At 41.0% G+C, this 14,111-nt stretch overlaps 1 protein-coding gene across 2 annotated transcripts in view; it reads left to right on the top strand.

Annotated features, from left to right (window-relative positions):
• The window catches only part of SH3KBP1 (SH3 domain containing kinase binding protein 1), a 329,446-nt gene that overhangs the window by 42,022 nt on the left and 273,313 nt on the right, over positions 1-14,111 (top strand). For both annotated transcript variants that reach the window (XM_043459437.1, XM_043459434.1), the window contains exon 2: positions 363-520. In XM_043459437.1, coding sequence (XP_043315372.1) covers positions 363-520 — 158 coding nt within the window. The remainder of the gene's footprint in view (positions 1-362; positions 521-14,111) is intronic.

The raw sequence follows: 14,111 nt of genomic DNA, 5'->3' as shown, positions 1-14,111 counted from the left end.
TCGTGGTCCGCGGTCTCTGCGCCTGGGGGAATGGTGCTGGGCTGTGTCTGGGGGCAGGGTGGTGCACAAGGTGTCATTCTTCTGTCATTGTGTGGTTTCCCCTCTGAAGCCCCCACTGGTCCTGAGACCTGTAGGCCACTCTGCTGGCGCCTGACCACGGACCAGCACTTTGTGGCTTCTGTGCTACAGGCCTCAGGTTAACCAAAGCCGGGCTGCTGTGGGTGGCCCTGTTATTTTAAGTATTGGTAGAGGGGAAGCCCCTTTAATAGGACTTTCCTGACTGTCCAGTGCTGCCGGCTTCGGATTTCTCCAACATCCGATCTAAAGTGCTCTTCTTCTTTTTTGGTCCCTGTTCCTTCCAGTGGAGGCCATAGTGGAGTTTGACTACCAGGCCCAGCACGACGATGAGCTGACGATCACCGTGGGTGAGATCATCACCAACATCAGGAAGGAGGATGGAGGCTGGTGGGAGGGGCAGATCAATGGCAGGAGAGGTTTGTTCCCTGACAACTTTGTAAGAGTGAGTACAAAGCGAAAACCCCTTTTCCTGTCTCGTATGTGGGTTCTACTGGCCAAAGGTGTGGGGGCACTTGAGGAGGAATTTCCTGGGACCCTCCCAGGGGAGGAGTTGACAGCTTGACGTCTCATGTGCTGTCAAGAAGAGCACATAGAGCTTGGCCCTTGATATCGGGGGATACTTGTTTTCAATTCACTTCCTTGAAGGCCCAGGATGTTCACTTTCCAAACTGTGTATCATTTAGACAATGCTAGAAAATGTAAAGTTTGTCCACTTGCTTTACTTGTTTTACTTTTAATTGTGTGTATGCTTTGATAGTTTCAAAGACTCTTGCCCTTTTCTATCCCATCCGAAATGAAGGTGAAACTCAGTTTTGAACACTTAAATCAGGTAGCAAACTAAATGCAGAATTCCAATTGTGCCATGTTTCCATCTTCACATCATATTGCTGTTTTGATAGGAACAATATTATTTTCCTTTCCCCCTTTGTGGTCATGAAGCATTGAGTAAAATCTTTTTTTTTTTTCCAGTAAGGTTTTGAAAATGATGGCCTTGGCTGAAGGGTTAATTACAAAAATGTATTGAATAACTCAGTCATGTTGAGAAATTTCATACCATGCAATTGTAAATAATAGTTGAAATTAGATGTAAAAACGGATCACCTATGGGCTGATCCCAGTGGGAAATACCACATAGGTCTAAAAAGTCCTTGGACCATAACCTTCCCGCCCAGTGCTGGGCTAGACAGGCCTGTTCTTGGTAGGGAGGGTGGCGTGCAGGAGTCCCCAGGGCCCCTGCTGTAGTTCCGGTGGCACCAGACCATGCCTGAGACCTGGGGCCATCGGGAGGCAGGTGGTGTGGGGGATGCTAAGCCCAGAGAAGCAGGTGCCCCCATCAAAGAGCCACGTGAGTGACATGGGAGGAATTGTTGAAGAAGAACAGTGAGGTGCTCCAGGCTTCACCCCCTGGGCCCTCTATCAGTAACCCCCACCCCCATCCCCACCCAGTGTAGAACAAATGGAAACCCAGTTTCATCTTTCTTCAAGATCTTGCCTCAGAGGATCCTACTAACCTCTCTTGTGCTCTTTCTCCTTGGTGTGCAGAAAGCTGGGGAGAGTTTGGTGGGTTCCAGGCTGATAAACCTTGCTTGCTCTGAACAGTGGTGGGAGGATAGACGTTTTTTCTTGGACTATGGTTGGACCTGGCAGCCTTCTCTCTCCCATTTTTAAGAGGAGAACAGCTTCACATCTGGGCCCCAGGGATTGAGTCTATTGATGAGTGAATGAGGGTGAATTCTTTTGCCCTTCCCAGCTAAACCCCAATTTTGGGGAAAGGACCATCCTTGGCGTTGAGCCAGATTCTGAGTTGGAAGGGGAACTTTTCTGGATAAAAGAGACAAAGCTTGGCTTGAAGATGGAGGAGGAAGGAGTGACAGAGTAGAACCATGGGAAGAAGGGACTCCAGGTCTAGTTTAGAAGGTGGACCCTGTTTTCAGAGCCTTTACCGTGTTCTTTCTTTCTTTTAGTTGCTCAATCATGCCCGACTCTTTGTGACTCTATGAACTGTAGCCCGCCAGGCTTGTCTGTCCATGGGATTCTCCAGACAAAAATACTGGAGTGGGTAGCCATTCCCTTTTCCAGGGGATCTTCCCAACCCAGGGATGGAACCTGGGTCTTCTGGGTCATTGTAGGCCAATTCTTTACCGTCTTAGCTACCGGGGAAGCCCCTTACTGTGTCCTTGGCTTATTCCAAACCACTAATCTGCAGACTCAGAAACTTTGAACTTAGTCTTTGCTCAGGGATAGTGGGGCATCATAAGTGTTTGTGGAAGCTGGTGGGCACCAGGGCAGGGAGGGCACGCTCAAGAAGAGCCCCAGGGGTGCTGGGGAGCAGGAGCTCGTCACTGAGATCCTGCTCCCCTGCCAGGGCCTCTGTCTGCCTCTCTCCACCTGCTGGGCCTTGGGCCAGACCAGCATGGCCCACGGGCTTTGTCTCAAGGGGAGGCTGGTGGGAGATGTCTGAGGCAGAGGGGAGGCCAGTGACATCAGGGCTTATCCCCCTGGCTCCCCGCCCCAGGCTGGCCTGTGTTTGGCCATGTCCCTCTGCAAGATGGTGGCTGCTCCCACAAGATCGGTTTTCTACATTCCTTTCCCTGCATCATCTCAGCAGACCTGGGGCTCCTTTGTTTCTAGCCCTCAGCTCCTGCCTCTGAGTGTCTCTCTCCTTCACCTACTTTGTAAAAGTCTCATTTTGCCTCCCATCGCAGATTACCTAATTCGAGTATGCCATCTGTTTTTTCCCTCCCTCCCGAGCCCGACCACCCCATCAGGGCCCTCTGAGGATTCAAGGAGACCATGTGCCAAAGTCACTTAGCATGTGGCCGGCCACCTACCGACACCTACTGCTGTCCCTGCTACTGGTGGAGGAAGGGACTCTCTCCCCTGGCCTTGGCCTGAAAGCCCCTGCCCTTGCCTGACACTTGTCTCACCTTGGCTTGAGCACCTCCAGGGAGGGGAAGCCGCATGCTTGGGAGGTGCTTGCTCTACCTGTGCCAGAGAGGATGTGGCAGGAGCGGCTGGGGCCGCACCACTTGTGGCTGTTACATTTGGCAGAAAAAGAAACTTCGCTTCTTTCAGATGGCTGATTCTATTTTCAAGTCTTCACCCACTGGGAATGTTTTAGGCCTATTATTGAAAATCCAGTAGGTGGATGCAGCAGAGCTGAACAATAAAGAACACTGCCATAGAGAGTTCTGGAAGCTGAAAATACATCTTTAGGTAGTAATAATCATATTGGCATAAGTTCACAGTTTTGAAAGTAGGTTTACACATGCCTTATTTAGCTTAAGAATCATTTTTCCCCAGAGAGAATTGAGTAATCTCGTGTTATCTCATTGTTTAGTTGTGTGCCTTATGCCAATGTGACCATCATCGGAGAGCTTAAGTGTTTTCTTGATTCATTTATCAGATCCTTAATTAGTGTCCCAGTTGAACCTGCTCCCCTAAAGTGTGGGGATTCAGTATCCACCCTCAACTCTGTATTGTCTCAATTTCTTCAAGGAAAAATACCCAGCAGTCTGACCACTCCAGCATTAAGAAGATTCCTGGTTTGCAATGATAAAATTAAAAACAAAACAAAACACAAAGTTATCTGGGCTTCTGCAACTCTTGGGCTCTTTCTTGGTGCTCATCAATGTACCCAACCAGGCCCTGTGGCCTTTTGGGTTTGTTCCTCTTTTTCTTTTGTTTAGTTAGTTCTTATTTAGTTGATTTACTATACATGTGAAAGAAGAATCTTTTAGAATCCCTCTTCCCTTTCTTCCCCCTACCTCTCTCCTCACCCACTTCTTTTAGAGTACATTTTTTCTTGGTCCCTTCTCTTTTAAAAAATTTTATTCATTTTTCAAGGTGCAGTTTACATAGACTAAAATGCTGTCATAATTGTACAGTTTGATATTTTTTATCTAAGCGCATGCCTCTGTAACCATCATCCAGATGAATTTTATTTCTATCTCTCTAGAAAGTTCCATCATGCCATTTCCCAGTCATTCCCCTTCTCATAAGTAATCTGTCATCATAAATTAGTTTTGCCTATACTTGAATTTCATATAAATAGTCATGTAGTATGTACTCTTGTATATATGGCTACTTTCACACAACAAATGTGTTCTTGCTGTGTGGTATCCCATTTTATGAGTATGCTGTAACTTGTTTATCCATTTTCTTTTTTTTTAATCCATTTTCTTAAACATGCACATTGGGTTGTTTCCAGTTTGAGTGTTTTGTGGAGACAGGCACTCATTTCTCTTATGTATATACATGTAGGAGTGGAATTGCTGCCCTCCCTCACTTTCAACATATTTGTTATTCTGTTTAAATCTGTGGCCCATATGAGGGGGGATCCCACCTGTGCTGGGGCCTCATTTGTGCCTGAGTCTGGTGGTCTTCACATAGTTGACCTTTTGAGTTTGACTGCTGAGGGGTCCTTAAGCATAGAACTCAATCTCCCAGGGACGATTTGATTGTTGAGTCCATGAACTATCAAAAACTCCTTCTTAGATTGTCAAAAACATGCCAATAGAGAGCATGTGTCAAAAGTTTTATTGAACTCATTTAACAAAAGAACTAGCACAATAACAAAACTGACTCTGTGAGAATGTGGGGAACTGACTAAAAAGTCCATGGGAAAAGGAATATTCAAAGAAAATCAAAGCAAAAACAACATTATAAATCTACTATACTTCAATAAAATTAAAAAAAGATCAAAGTGGGTTCATGCATTTTTTGTTGTTTAGTCACTCAGTTGTATCCGACTCCTGCAACCCTATGGACTGTAGCCTGTCAAGCTCCTTTGCCCATGGCATTTCCCAGGCAAGAATACTAGAGTGGGTTGCAATGTCCTCTGCCAGGGGATCTTCCTGACCCAAGGATCGAATCCATGACTTCTGCATTGGCAGGCTTCTTTATTGCTGAGCCACCAGGGAAACCCATGTCTTAGAGGACAGTAAAATCTTTTTCTGTTTGTTTGTTTAAACATTTTTATTTTGTATTGGGGTATAGCCGATTAACAATGTTGTGATGGTTTCAGGTGAACAGTGAAGGGACTCAACCATACATATACAAGTATCCATTCTTCCCCCAAACTCCCCTCCCATCCAGGCTGCCACATAACATTGAGCAGAGTTCCCTGTGATAGACAGTAGGTCCTTGCTGGTTATTCATGTTAAATAGAGCAGTGTATACCTGAAGAGAACAATAAAATCTTAACCTCCGGGGTTATCATCTCTATCAGAAAAGAAAAAAAGAAAATGGCGTATCTTACTGTTTTTCTATGTTACCCCAGGAATTTTATAGAATTGTAAAATACCCTAATAAAGTGTGAGTTAATTTAGGATATATTTTCAGAAAGAATAAGATAACCCCTTCGGCAGGGTCACGCTTATTAGAAAATACATCAGCATGACATTAAAAGTTCACACAATGATCATTTTTGGTTTCATTTCCAAGTTTTGGATATTTTGTCTGCACAGACCACAGTAGACTGTAATATGAGATATAATAGTAGGAGACATGGATGAAATCCTCATAGTTATTTATTTTTTAAAAATACAGCTGCCCTCCTGAGACCTCAAATGGAAGAGAAAGATAGCCACCCATGAGAGACAGATGTGGGCTCTTTCATAGGGGTTCATTTCCCCCATGTTGGATTTACTGACCAGTGTCCCCCTTTTTGGAACCTTAAATCAGAGCCAGACAACAGTGGATTTGAGTCCAGCAAAGATCGTCTTAGCAGCCTTTTCCTGAATTCTCCTGACGTGTATCCACAGACAGACATTTTTTCACAGCTGGCCAAAGGACTCTCAAAAGACAGAGGCCTTGAACCCATGGCTTGGGTCGCCAAGCAGGGTTGGCTTGCTTTAGGGGGTGACCTTAGGTGAAGGGCAGTGGGATCCAGGCTCTCAAGTAGAAAGCAGGAAGCTGCAGCAGGGTTTAAAAGAACGTGCTTGTTGATCTCTAAGTTGCTGTGTGCGTGTGTGAGGAAGTGTGCACTCTCCCTGCCTGTCAGTGGATGTGTGAGCTAGAAGCACACGCTGCCGCAGCCGCAGGCCCTTCTGTCAAAGGCTGAGGTGTGTTTACTTGTAGCTGCAGGTCTTATGCTGAGTGTAACAGTTTTCAGCTCGGTTTCCCGTTGCCCCAACTTTCATCTGCTAGGTGTTTCAGATCTCTCTCTGGCATATCCAGAGTCTTTTTTGTACTTGGGTGAAGTGGTTGGTGAACATGGTTTTTTTTTTTTTTTTCATCGATGAGGTGGAAGGTGAGGCTTTTGCACGTTTGCACCAGTCTGAGGCAAAGCTCATATTTACTCTGCTTGTCTTGATTTCAGAAAACACACACATTTACTTCAACAAGTGGCATAAAGGAGAGATTTCCAAGTTGCTATTCTATACTCAGAAACCCTGAAGTAGATCTCTTTGATCACATTTTTCTTTTTCACCCCAAGGGCCGTTGATTTTGTGAGGTCTCTAGAATATTGTCTTCAAGGTACTCATCTCTCTTAGAAAGGTGGCAGGAATTTTCCAGATGTGTTTCCTAGCGTGCACAGCCTCCTCCTGCTCATGATGCATCATGGTGTGTCCTCGGGTGTGGGGGATCTGCCATACTCCTCAAGGACCCTTTACTGGGCATCTGCAATGGGCCAGGACCAGAGACTGTGAGCACAAAGGAGATATGTGAAATGAAACAATGTAATACTAGGAAGCTTCTTCCTCAGGAGGACAGTGTTAGCTCCTGTCACCTGGCCTTTGGTCATTCTGTACTCCAGAGAGCATATGTTAGACATTGTTCTGAAAAGATGGGCCTGATTAAAATGCCACTTGAGAAGGTTTTGACTAGATTCATCAGACGGCTCTGTTGCAACACGCTAAATGAACCTACAGTTATCTTTTGGCCCTGACTGCTGGGTTACTTTATGGAATAATAATGACTATCTTCTCTTTCAGGCTCACTGGCTGCCTGGCTCTGTGTATATAATCTTGCCCATGTCTATCTGCATACAAGGACTAAAATTTATTGAACACTTACACCAAGCAGGAAGGAGGCTAAGCCCTTCACATGCTTTTTTTATTTTAATTTTTTTAAATTATGAAAGTATGATGAAACATTTTACAGGAGATTTGAAAAATACAGAACAAATTTACATATAGTTCTACTATATATTGCAATTATTTTTTTAGGTAGATAAATGAAGATTTTCAGTTGGAATTTCAATATCAAACTCTTAAAAATTAATAGAATGAATATACAGAGAAGTAGGATATAGTAGACCTGAAAAGCAATCTGAACCAATTCAACATAATTAAGATTTATACAATTTTCACACAACAGTAGGATACAAATTCTATTCAAGTTCCCATAGACTGTAAACTAGGAGACATTGGAACGTATCCAAGGACATAGAACAAGGTGCAAAAATGTAATGGTCTAAAAGTATTGAAATCATACAGAGACTGTTCTCTTATCACTGTGGAATTATGTTAGAAATCAATATCAAAAGATATTTGGCAATAACCCATATATTTTCAAGTGCACTGTGACATTTACCAAGAGAGATCTTTGACTTAGCCATTGAAAGCCTCAGTAAAATTAAAAGACAAAAAGCAAAGAGGGTGATTGCAGAGAAGAAAGCATTTAAATGAGAAATTAGTATCAAAGTGAGAAATTAATATTAAAGATACTTTAAACAAAATCCCAGTCCTTTACATGCTTTATATCTCATTAAATTCTTAACACCACTCTATGACATAGGTACCAGTTTTTTTTTTAATCATGCCCATTTTTTAGAAGAGATAACTGAGGCATCTTAACGTTAAAAGACTTCCAAGCTAGTGAGGAGTAGAGAACTTTGGAACCTGAACTCAAGCAGGCAGCCTTATCTGGGTGTCTGAGTTATCCTGGTGGGATTAAACCCCTCACCGTTATTACCCACTGCATCCTGCCTTCCCTGAGTGTCCAGGGACGTGCACATTTGTACCACTCTGAGAGAAACCTCTCAGTTACTCTGCCATTCTTGAGTTAAAAAAATTACAAAGTTACTTTACAACAAGTGACATCAAGTAGAGATTTCCAGGTTGCTATTCTATATTCAGAATTGTGGTTGTGAACTTGCTTTCTACAAGTTCAGAAATGATTCTCTTAAGAAATCAGCTATTTCAGCTCAAAAGAACCACCTTTGCCTGGATTTCTGGGCTGGTACTCTCTTTTCCTATGAATTCTGAAAGTAAGGCAATTCGGGAAAATATTTCATTTTACTCATTTGTAAAGAAGCTTGTCATTTTGCGGTGTTCAGGATATGCTTTTCAGAAGGAGCTTTGTTGTCTTTTTCTAAGAATGGTAAATAACCCAGATGTGTGACTATCTAGTTGTTCCCCATCCATGGAGTCCTTGCACACAACCAGTTCCAACTCAGATTTTTCTTGAAACTTTCAACATATAGTTTTCTTTTAGAGAACAAAATCTTAAAACTGACAATTGGAGCCTGTTAGATGCTGTTACGAGAAATGGTGCTCCAGGAAGGGTCTGGAGTAATTGAAGACAAATGTGTTACCAGTAAAAGCCACACTAGTTGGCATATTCCTCAGCCTTTGTCACTGTTGCAGCACAGGAAGTGTGTGTGTGTGTGTGTGTGTGTGTGTGTGTGTGTGTGTGTGTGTGTGTGTGTGTGTGTGTGTGTGTGTGTGTGTGTGTGTGTGTGTGTGTGTGTGTGTGTGTGTGTGTGTGTAGGGGTGTCTTGTGACTCAGGGAGAGCAGTCCCCTGACCTGGTTGATCTTGGTGATTATGCATAATGGAGTCTTATTTTCTTAATGACAGGATTATCGAATTTGAGGTTGGAAAGGAACTTTGAAATCATGTGTTTCAACCCCTAGTTTTCTAACCGATCAGAACCTAAACCATGTAAGATATTGCTGTGATCATTACTGGACACTTAAACTTGGGAACTGTGGGGGTCCCATACAGGACCGGAAACCAGTCAGTCTCCAGTCTGGCATTGCTCCAGGCACACTGTATTGTCAGAAGTTTGGAGTGGGCAGCAGTTGGTATAGGAGCCTTGGAATATTTTTTAAAGTTCAGGTGATTTGCTGCCTGAAAAAGCTTGGGCACTCCTTTTGTACAATGGGACTGATTGTATCATTCTCTTTAGTATCTTTTCTCAAGCCCATGGCTTGATAACCTGTAAGCTGAAGTTCTACATTTGAAAATACTGTTATTTCTAAAGTACCTTTATGAATACATAAAGAAGCATAATCATGCTGGAAATTGTTTTTTTAAAAAGTGTACTACAAATACAAAAACAACATAGAAATATGCAAACAATGCTCTATGTGAGCCCATTAGAATTAATACGTTCTAATTGCAAACACTCTGGACTACTAAGCCCTGAACTAAACACTGTCTTCTGCCCAGTGGTAGTAAGGTGGGCAGAATTTCTGGGAATGATCCCCAAAATTCCACTCCTGAATCTCCAGAACCCATGAATGTGATGAGCTATCATCCCAGTAGTGAAAGACAGGGAAGTCTGGTGTGCTGCAGTTCATGGGGTCACAAAGAGTCGGGCATGACTTAGCGACTGAACAACAACAATCATTCTAGTAGTTGTGTTATGTTATATGGTGCCAAAGGAGAGGGATCCAAGTGGGCCTAACTGTAGCACTTGAGCCATTAGAAGCAGAGAGATTTCTCTGTCAAGTGAAAGATGAGGAATCAGAAAGATGGAAAACGAGGAGAAGTTGTGACTTTGAAGGTGGAGTGGTCACGTGAGAAGGAATATAGACCACTTTATTGGAGCAGAGAGCAAACCTTGGCTGGCAGCCAGCAAGGAAATGGAGACCTCAGACCCACTGCTGCAAAAATTGGATTCTGCCAGCAACCTGAATGAGCTTGGAAGTAGATTGTCCTCCTAAGTCTCTAAATAAGAGTCCAGCCTGGTTGGATTCTTGATATTAGCCTTGTGAGACCCTGAGCAGAGAATCTAATTGAGCTGACCTGGACTTATGACTTACAGAAGTGTGAGGTAATAAATGGAGGTTGTTGAGCCTTTAAGTGTGTGGCTTAAAATACAGATAGCAAATTGTTTCTGGGGCATTTGGCTCCTTCACTAGTGGTATGTCGTCAGTGGATACCAGATGGGAAGTCTGAACTGTCACCCCTGCCCTGGGCTCAGCAGTGGTAGGTGACACCCCTCAACCTCTCCACTAGATAGTGGGGAGGATCTTGAAGAAGAGAGAGCTGGAGAAAGGGATTCATATAGGAGATCTGGAGCAAAATCCTGACCAATACATACATGAATCTGACTAGAATTAATGTTCCAAAAAGTTTGAAAAAAATAAACTACAGTATGAAATGCCACCTAGGTATTCAGAGTGACCTCTAGGTAACACAAATGAAGAAGACCAGACTAGCATTGCATGAGCTCTGGATGCTAGTGACTTAACTGTCACTAGCATCATATAATCATATAGTCCACAAATTAGCCCAGGATCTACATGCTTAATCTAAATAGGGTTAGTGCCTGCTAAATGTAAATGCAGGATGAAGTCTTGTAATCGCTCAAATGCCTCAGATACAATAAAAAGTGACTTGTCATGCCAAGAACCAGGAAAATTAGAACTTCAATGAAAAAATAACACACCGACACGGGGAAGACTAAGATATTGGAATTATTTGCCAAAGATTTTGAAGCAGCCATCAGAAAAATGCTTTAATAAATAATGCAAACACTCCTGAAACAAACAAAAAATTAGAAAATCTCAGCAAAAAAATAGATATTAAAAAATGAAAATTATAGAACTGAAAAATAAATCACCATATTAAGTACACCGGATGAGCTTAATAATGGAAATGACAGAGAGAAGAATCAATGAAGTTGAAGAGAGATCAATAAAACTTACCCTATCTGTCTGTTGTCCAGCCAACAGATGGAAGCTAGTTTTGGAAAATAAAATAAAAAATTAAATTAAATTTAAAAAAAAATGAACAGAGCCTCAGAGACCTTTGGTACAATAACATTAGGTCTAACATTTGTATCATTGGGGTAACAGAAGGAGAAGAGAAGACTATAGAAATAAAAAATATTTGAAGAAATAATGGTTGAAAACTTCCCCAAATTGGGCAAAGGGATAAGCCATTAGAATCAAGAAGCTGAGCAATACTTAAACAGGATAAACCCAAAGAAATCTATCCCAAGACACATCATAACCAAACTTCTAAAAACTTTTTTGTCATTAGACAAAGAAAAAGCAGTGAGTGAGAAGCAACATATTACCCATAGCGGAAGAATAATTTGAAAGACAGTGGATTTCTAATATGAAATCATGAAGTCTAGAAGGAAGTGCACAGCATTTTTAAGTGCTGAACAAAAAGGACTTTTCACTCTGAATTCTACATCTAGTGAAAATATCCTTCAGGAATAAAAAGAAAATAAAAACATTCTCAGATGAAGGAACAGAAAGAAAAATTGTCAACAGCAAATCCTTAAATAAGTTATGGCTAAAGAAAATTCTCTAAACAGAAAAGTAAATGATAACAGGAGGAGGCCTGGAACTCCAGAAAGAGGGAAAAAAACATAAAAGAGTGGATGGGTTAAAAACAGGAGTATGTTTAATAGACTGTCTTTATCCTTAATTAAGTTTTTAAAGATTTATTAGAATATAGTTGATTTACAGTGTTGTTAGGTATTAGTTTCACGTGTACAGAAATGTGTCTTATTTACACATACATACATATATATGTATATGCATCCACTCTTTTTTAGATTCTTTCACCATGTAGGCCATTACAGAGTATTGAGTAGAGTTCCCTGTGCTATACAGTAGGTCCTTATTATCTATAAAGTATTGTGTATATGTCAATTGCAATCTCCTGATTTACCCTCTCCCCACCCCCCCGTATTACCTCCTGGTAACCATAAGTTTTTGTTTTTACATCTGCAGCTCTATTTCTGTTTTGTAGTTAAGTTCATTTGTAGCCTTTTATTTTTCCATGTATAAGTGATATATGATATTTATCTTTCAGTGTCTGACTTACTTCACTCAGTGTGACAATCACTAGGTCTGTCCATGTTGCTGCAAATGCCATTATTTCATTCTTTCTTATGGCTGAGTATTATTTCATTGCATATATGTCCCACATCTTCTTTATCCATTCCTCTGTCAATGAGCATTTAGATTGCTTACATGTCCTGGCTATTGTAAATAGTGCTACAATGAACATTGTGTGCATTTATCTTTTCAAAGTATGGTTTTCTCCAGATGTAGAGGAATTAGGCTTCTTGACTTCAGACTTCACTACAAAGCTACCAAAGGCACTGGCCCCAAAACAGAAATATAGATAAATGGAATAGGATAGAAGGCCCAGAGATAAATCCACATACATGTGGTCGCCTTATCTTTGACAAAGGAGGCAAGAATATACATTGGAGAAAAGACAGTCTCTTCAATAAGTGGTGCTGGAAAAACTGGACAGCTGCATGCAAAAAAATGAAATTAGAACACTTCCTAACACCATACACAAAAATAAATTCAAAATGGATCAAAGACCTAAATGTGAGGCCAGACACTATAAAACTCTTAGAGGAAAACAGAACACTTTTCGACATAAATCACAGCAAGATCTTTTTTGATCCACATCCTAAAGAGGATAAAAATAAAATAAACAAATGGAATCTAATTAAATTTAAAGGCTTTTGCAAGCAAAAGAACACTTCTCTTAAAATGGGAAAACACTGATACCAGTAGTCATTGATAAGTTCCATATGTATATTGTAATAGCTAAAAAAAAACAAACCCAAACCACTAAAAAACTAAAAAGTAAATTAAAAAAAAAACTATACAGTGCTGCTGCTGCTAAGTCGCCTCAGTCATGTCCGACTCTGTGCGACCCCATAGACGGCAGCCCACCAGGCTCCCCCATCCCTGAGATTCTCCAGCAAGAACACTGGAGTGGGTTGCCATTTCCTTCTCCAGTGCATGAAAGTGAAAAGTGAAAGTGAAGTCGCTCAGTCGTGTCCGACTCCTAGCCACCCCATGGACTGCAGCCTACAAGGCTCCTCCATCCATGGGATTTTCCAGGCAAGAGTACTGGAGTGGGTTGCTGTTGCCTTCTCCACCTATACAATGAGATATACTCAAAAAGTCTATAAATAAATATACAAGTAACTCACAGGAAGGTAGGAAAAAGGAAAAAGAAGAATGATAAACAGGAAATAAAGAGGAAAGGAATACGATGACAGACCTAATGTCAATAATTATTTAATTGAAAATGGTCTAAATATACCAATTGACAGAGATAACAGAGTGGATAAAAAGTGTGACTCAACTGTGTGCTGTCATCTACAAGAAACTCACTTCAAATGTATTGATATAGATGCATTAAAAATAGAAGGGTAGAAAAAGATAAATCATGCAGACATTAACTTTGAAAAAGCAGAAATGGCTATATATAGATGAGAGAGTGAAGAAAATTACCTGAGATAGAGACATTACACAATGACAAAATGTCATTATACCAAGAAAACATAACAATCTAAAATATTAGTGAGCCAAACAGCAGAGCTGCAAAGTACATGAAGCAAAAACTGATAGAACTTAAAGGTAAACACATCCACAATAATAATATTTGGGAGCTATAGCATCTCTCTCAGAATTTGAAAGAACTACTAAATTAGATATCAGGAAGGATATAGAAGAACTGAATAGCATTATCAGCCAAGCAGTTCTAATTAATATTTATAGAATACTCAAAAACAGCTTGAAACACATCTTTTTCAAGTACTCATGAAACATTCACCAAGTTAGACCATACCCTGGGTCATAAAACTAATCTCAATTTATTTAAAGGAGTGGAAATAATACAGTGTATGTTCTCTGACCATAATATAATCAAACTAAAAACCAATAACAGATAACAGGAAGATCTCCAAACACTTGGAAATCACATAACACACTTCTGAATAATTCATGAGTCAAAGAGGAAGTCTCAGAGGAAATTTTAAAAATATACCAAGCTGAATGAAAATGAAAATACTGCATATTAAAAAGTT

The sequence above is a fragment of the Cervus canadensis genome, chromosome X (assembly GCF_019320065.1).
Source record: "Cervus canadensis isolate Bull #8, Minnesota chromosome X, ASM1932006v1, whole genome shotgun sequence".
Classification (NCBI taxonomy): domain Eukaryota; kingdom Metazoa; phylum Chordata; class Mammalia; order Artiodactyla; family Cervidae; genus Cervus; species Cervus canadensis.
This window is presented reverse-complemented; position numbering and strand designations above follow the sequence as displayed.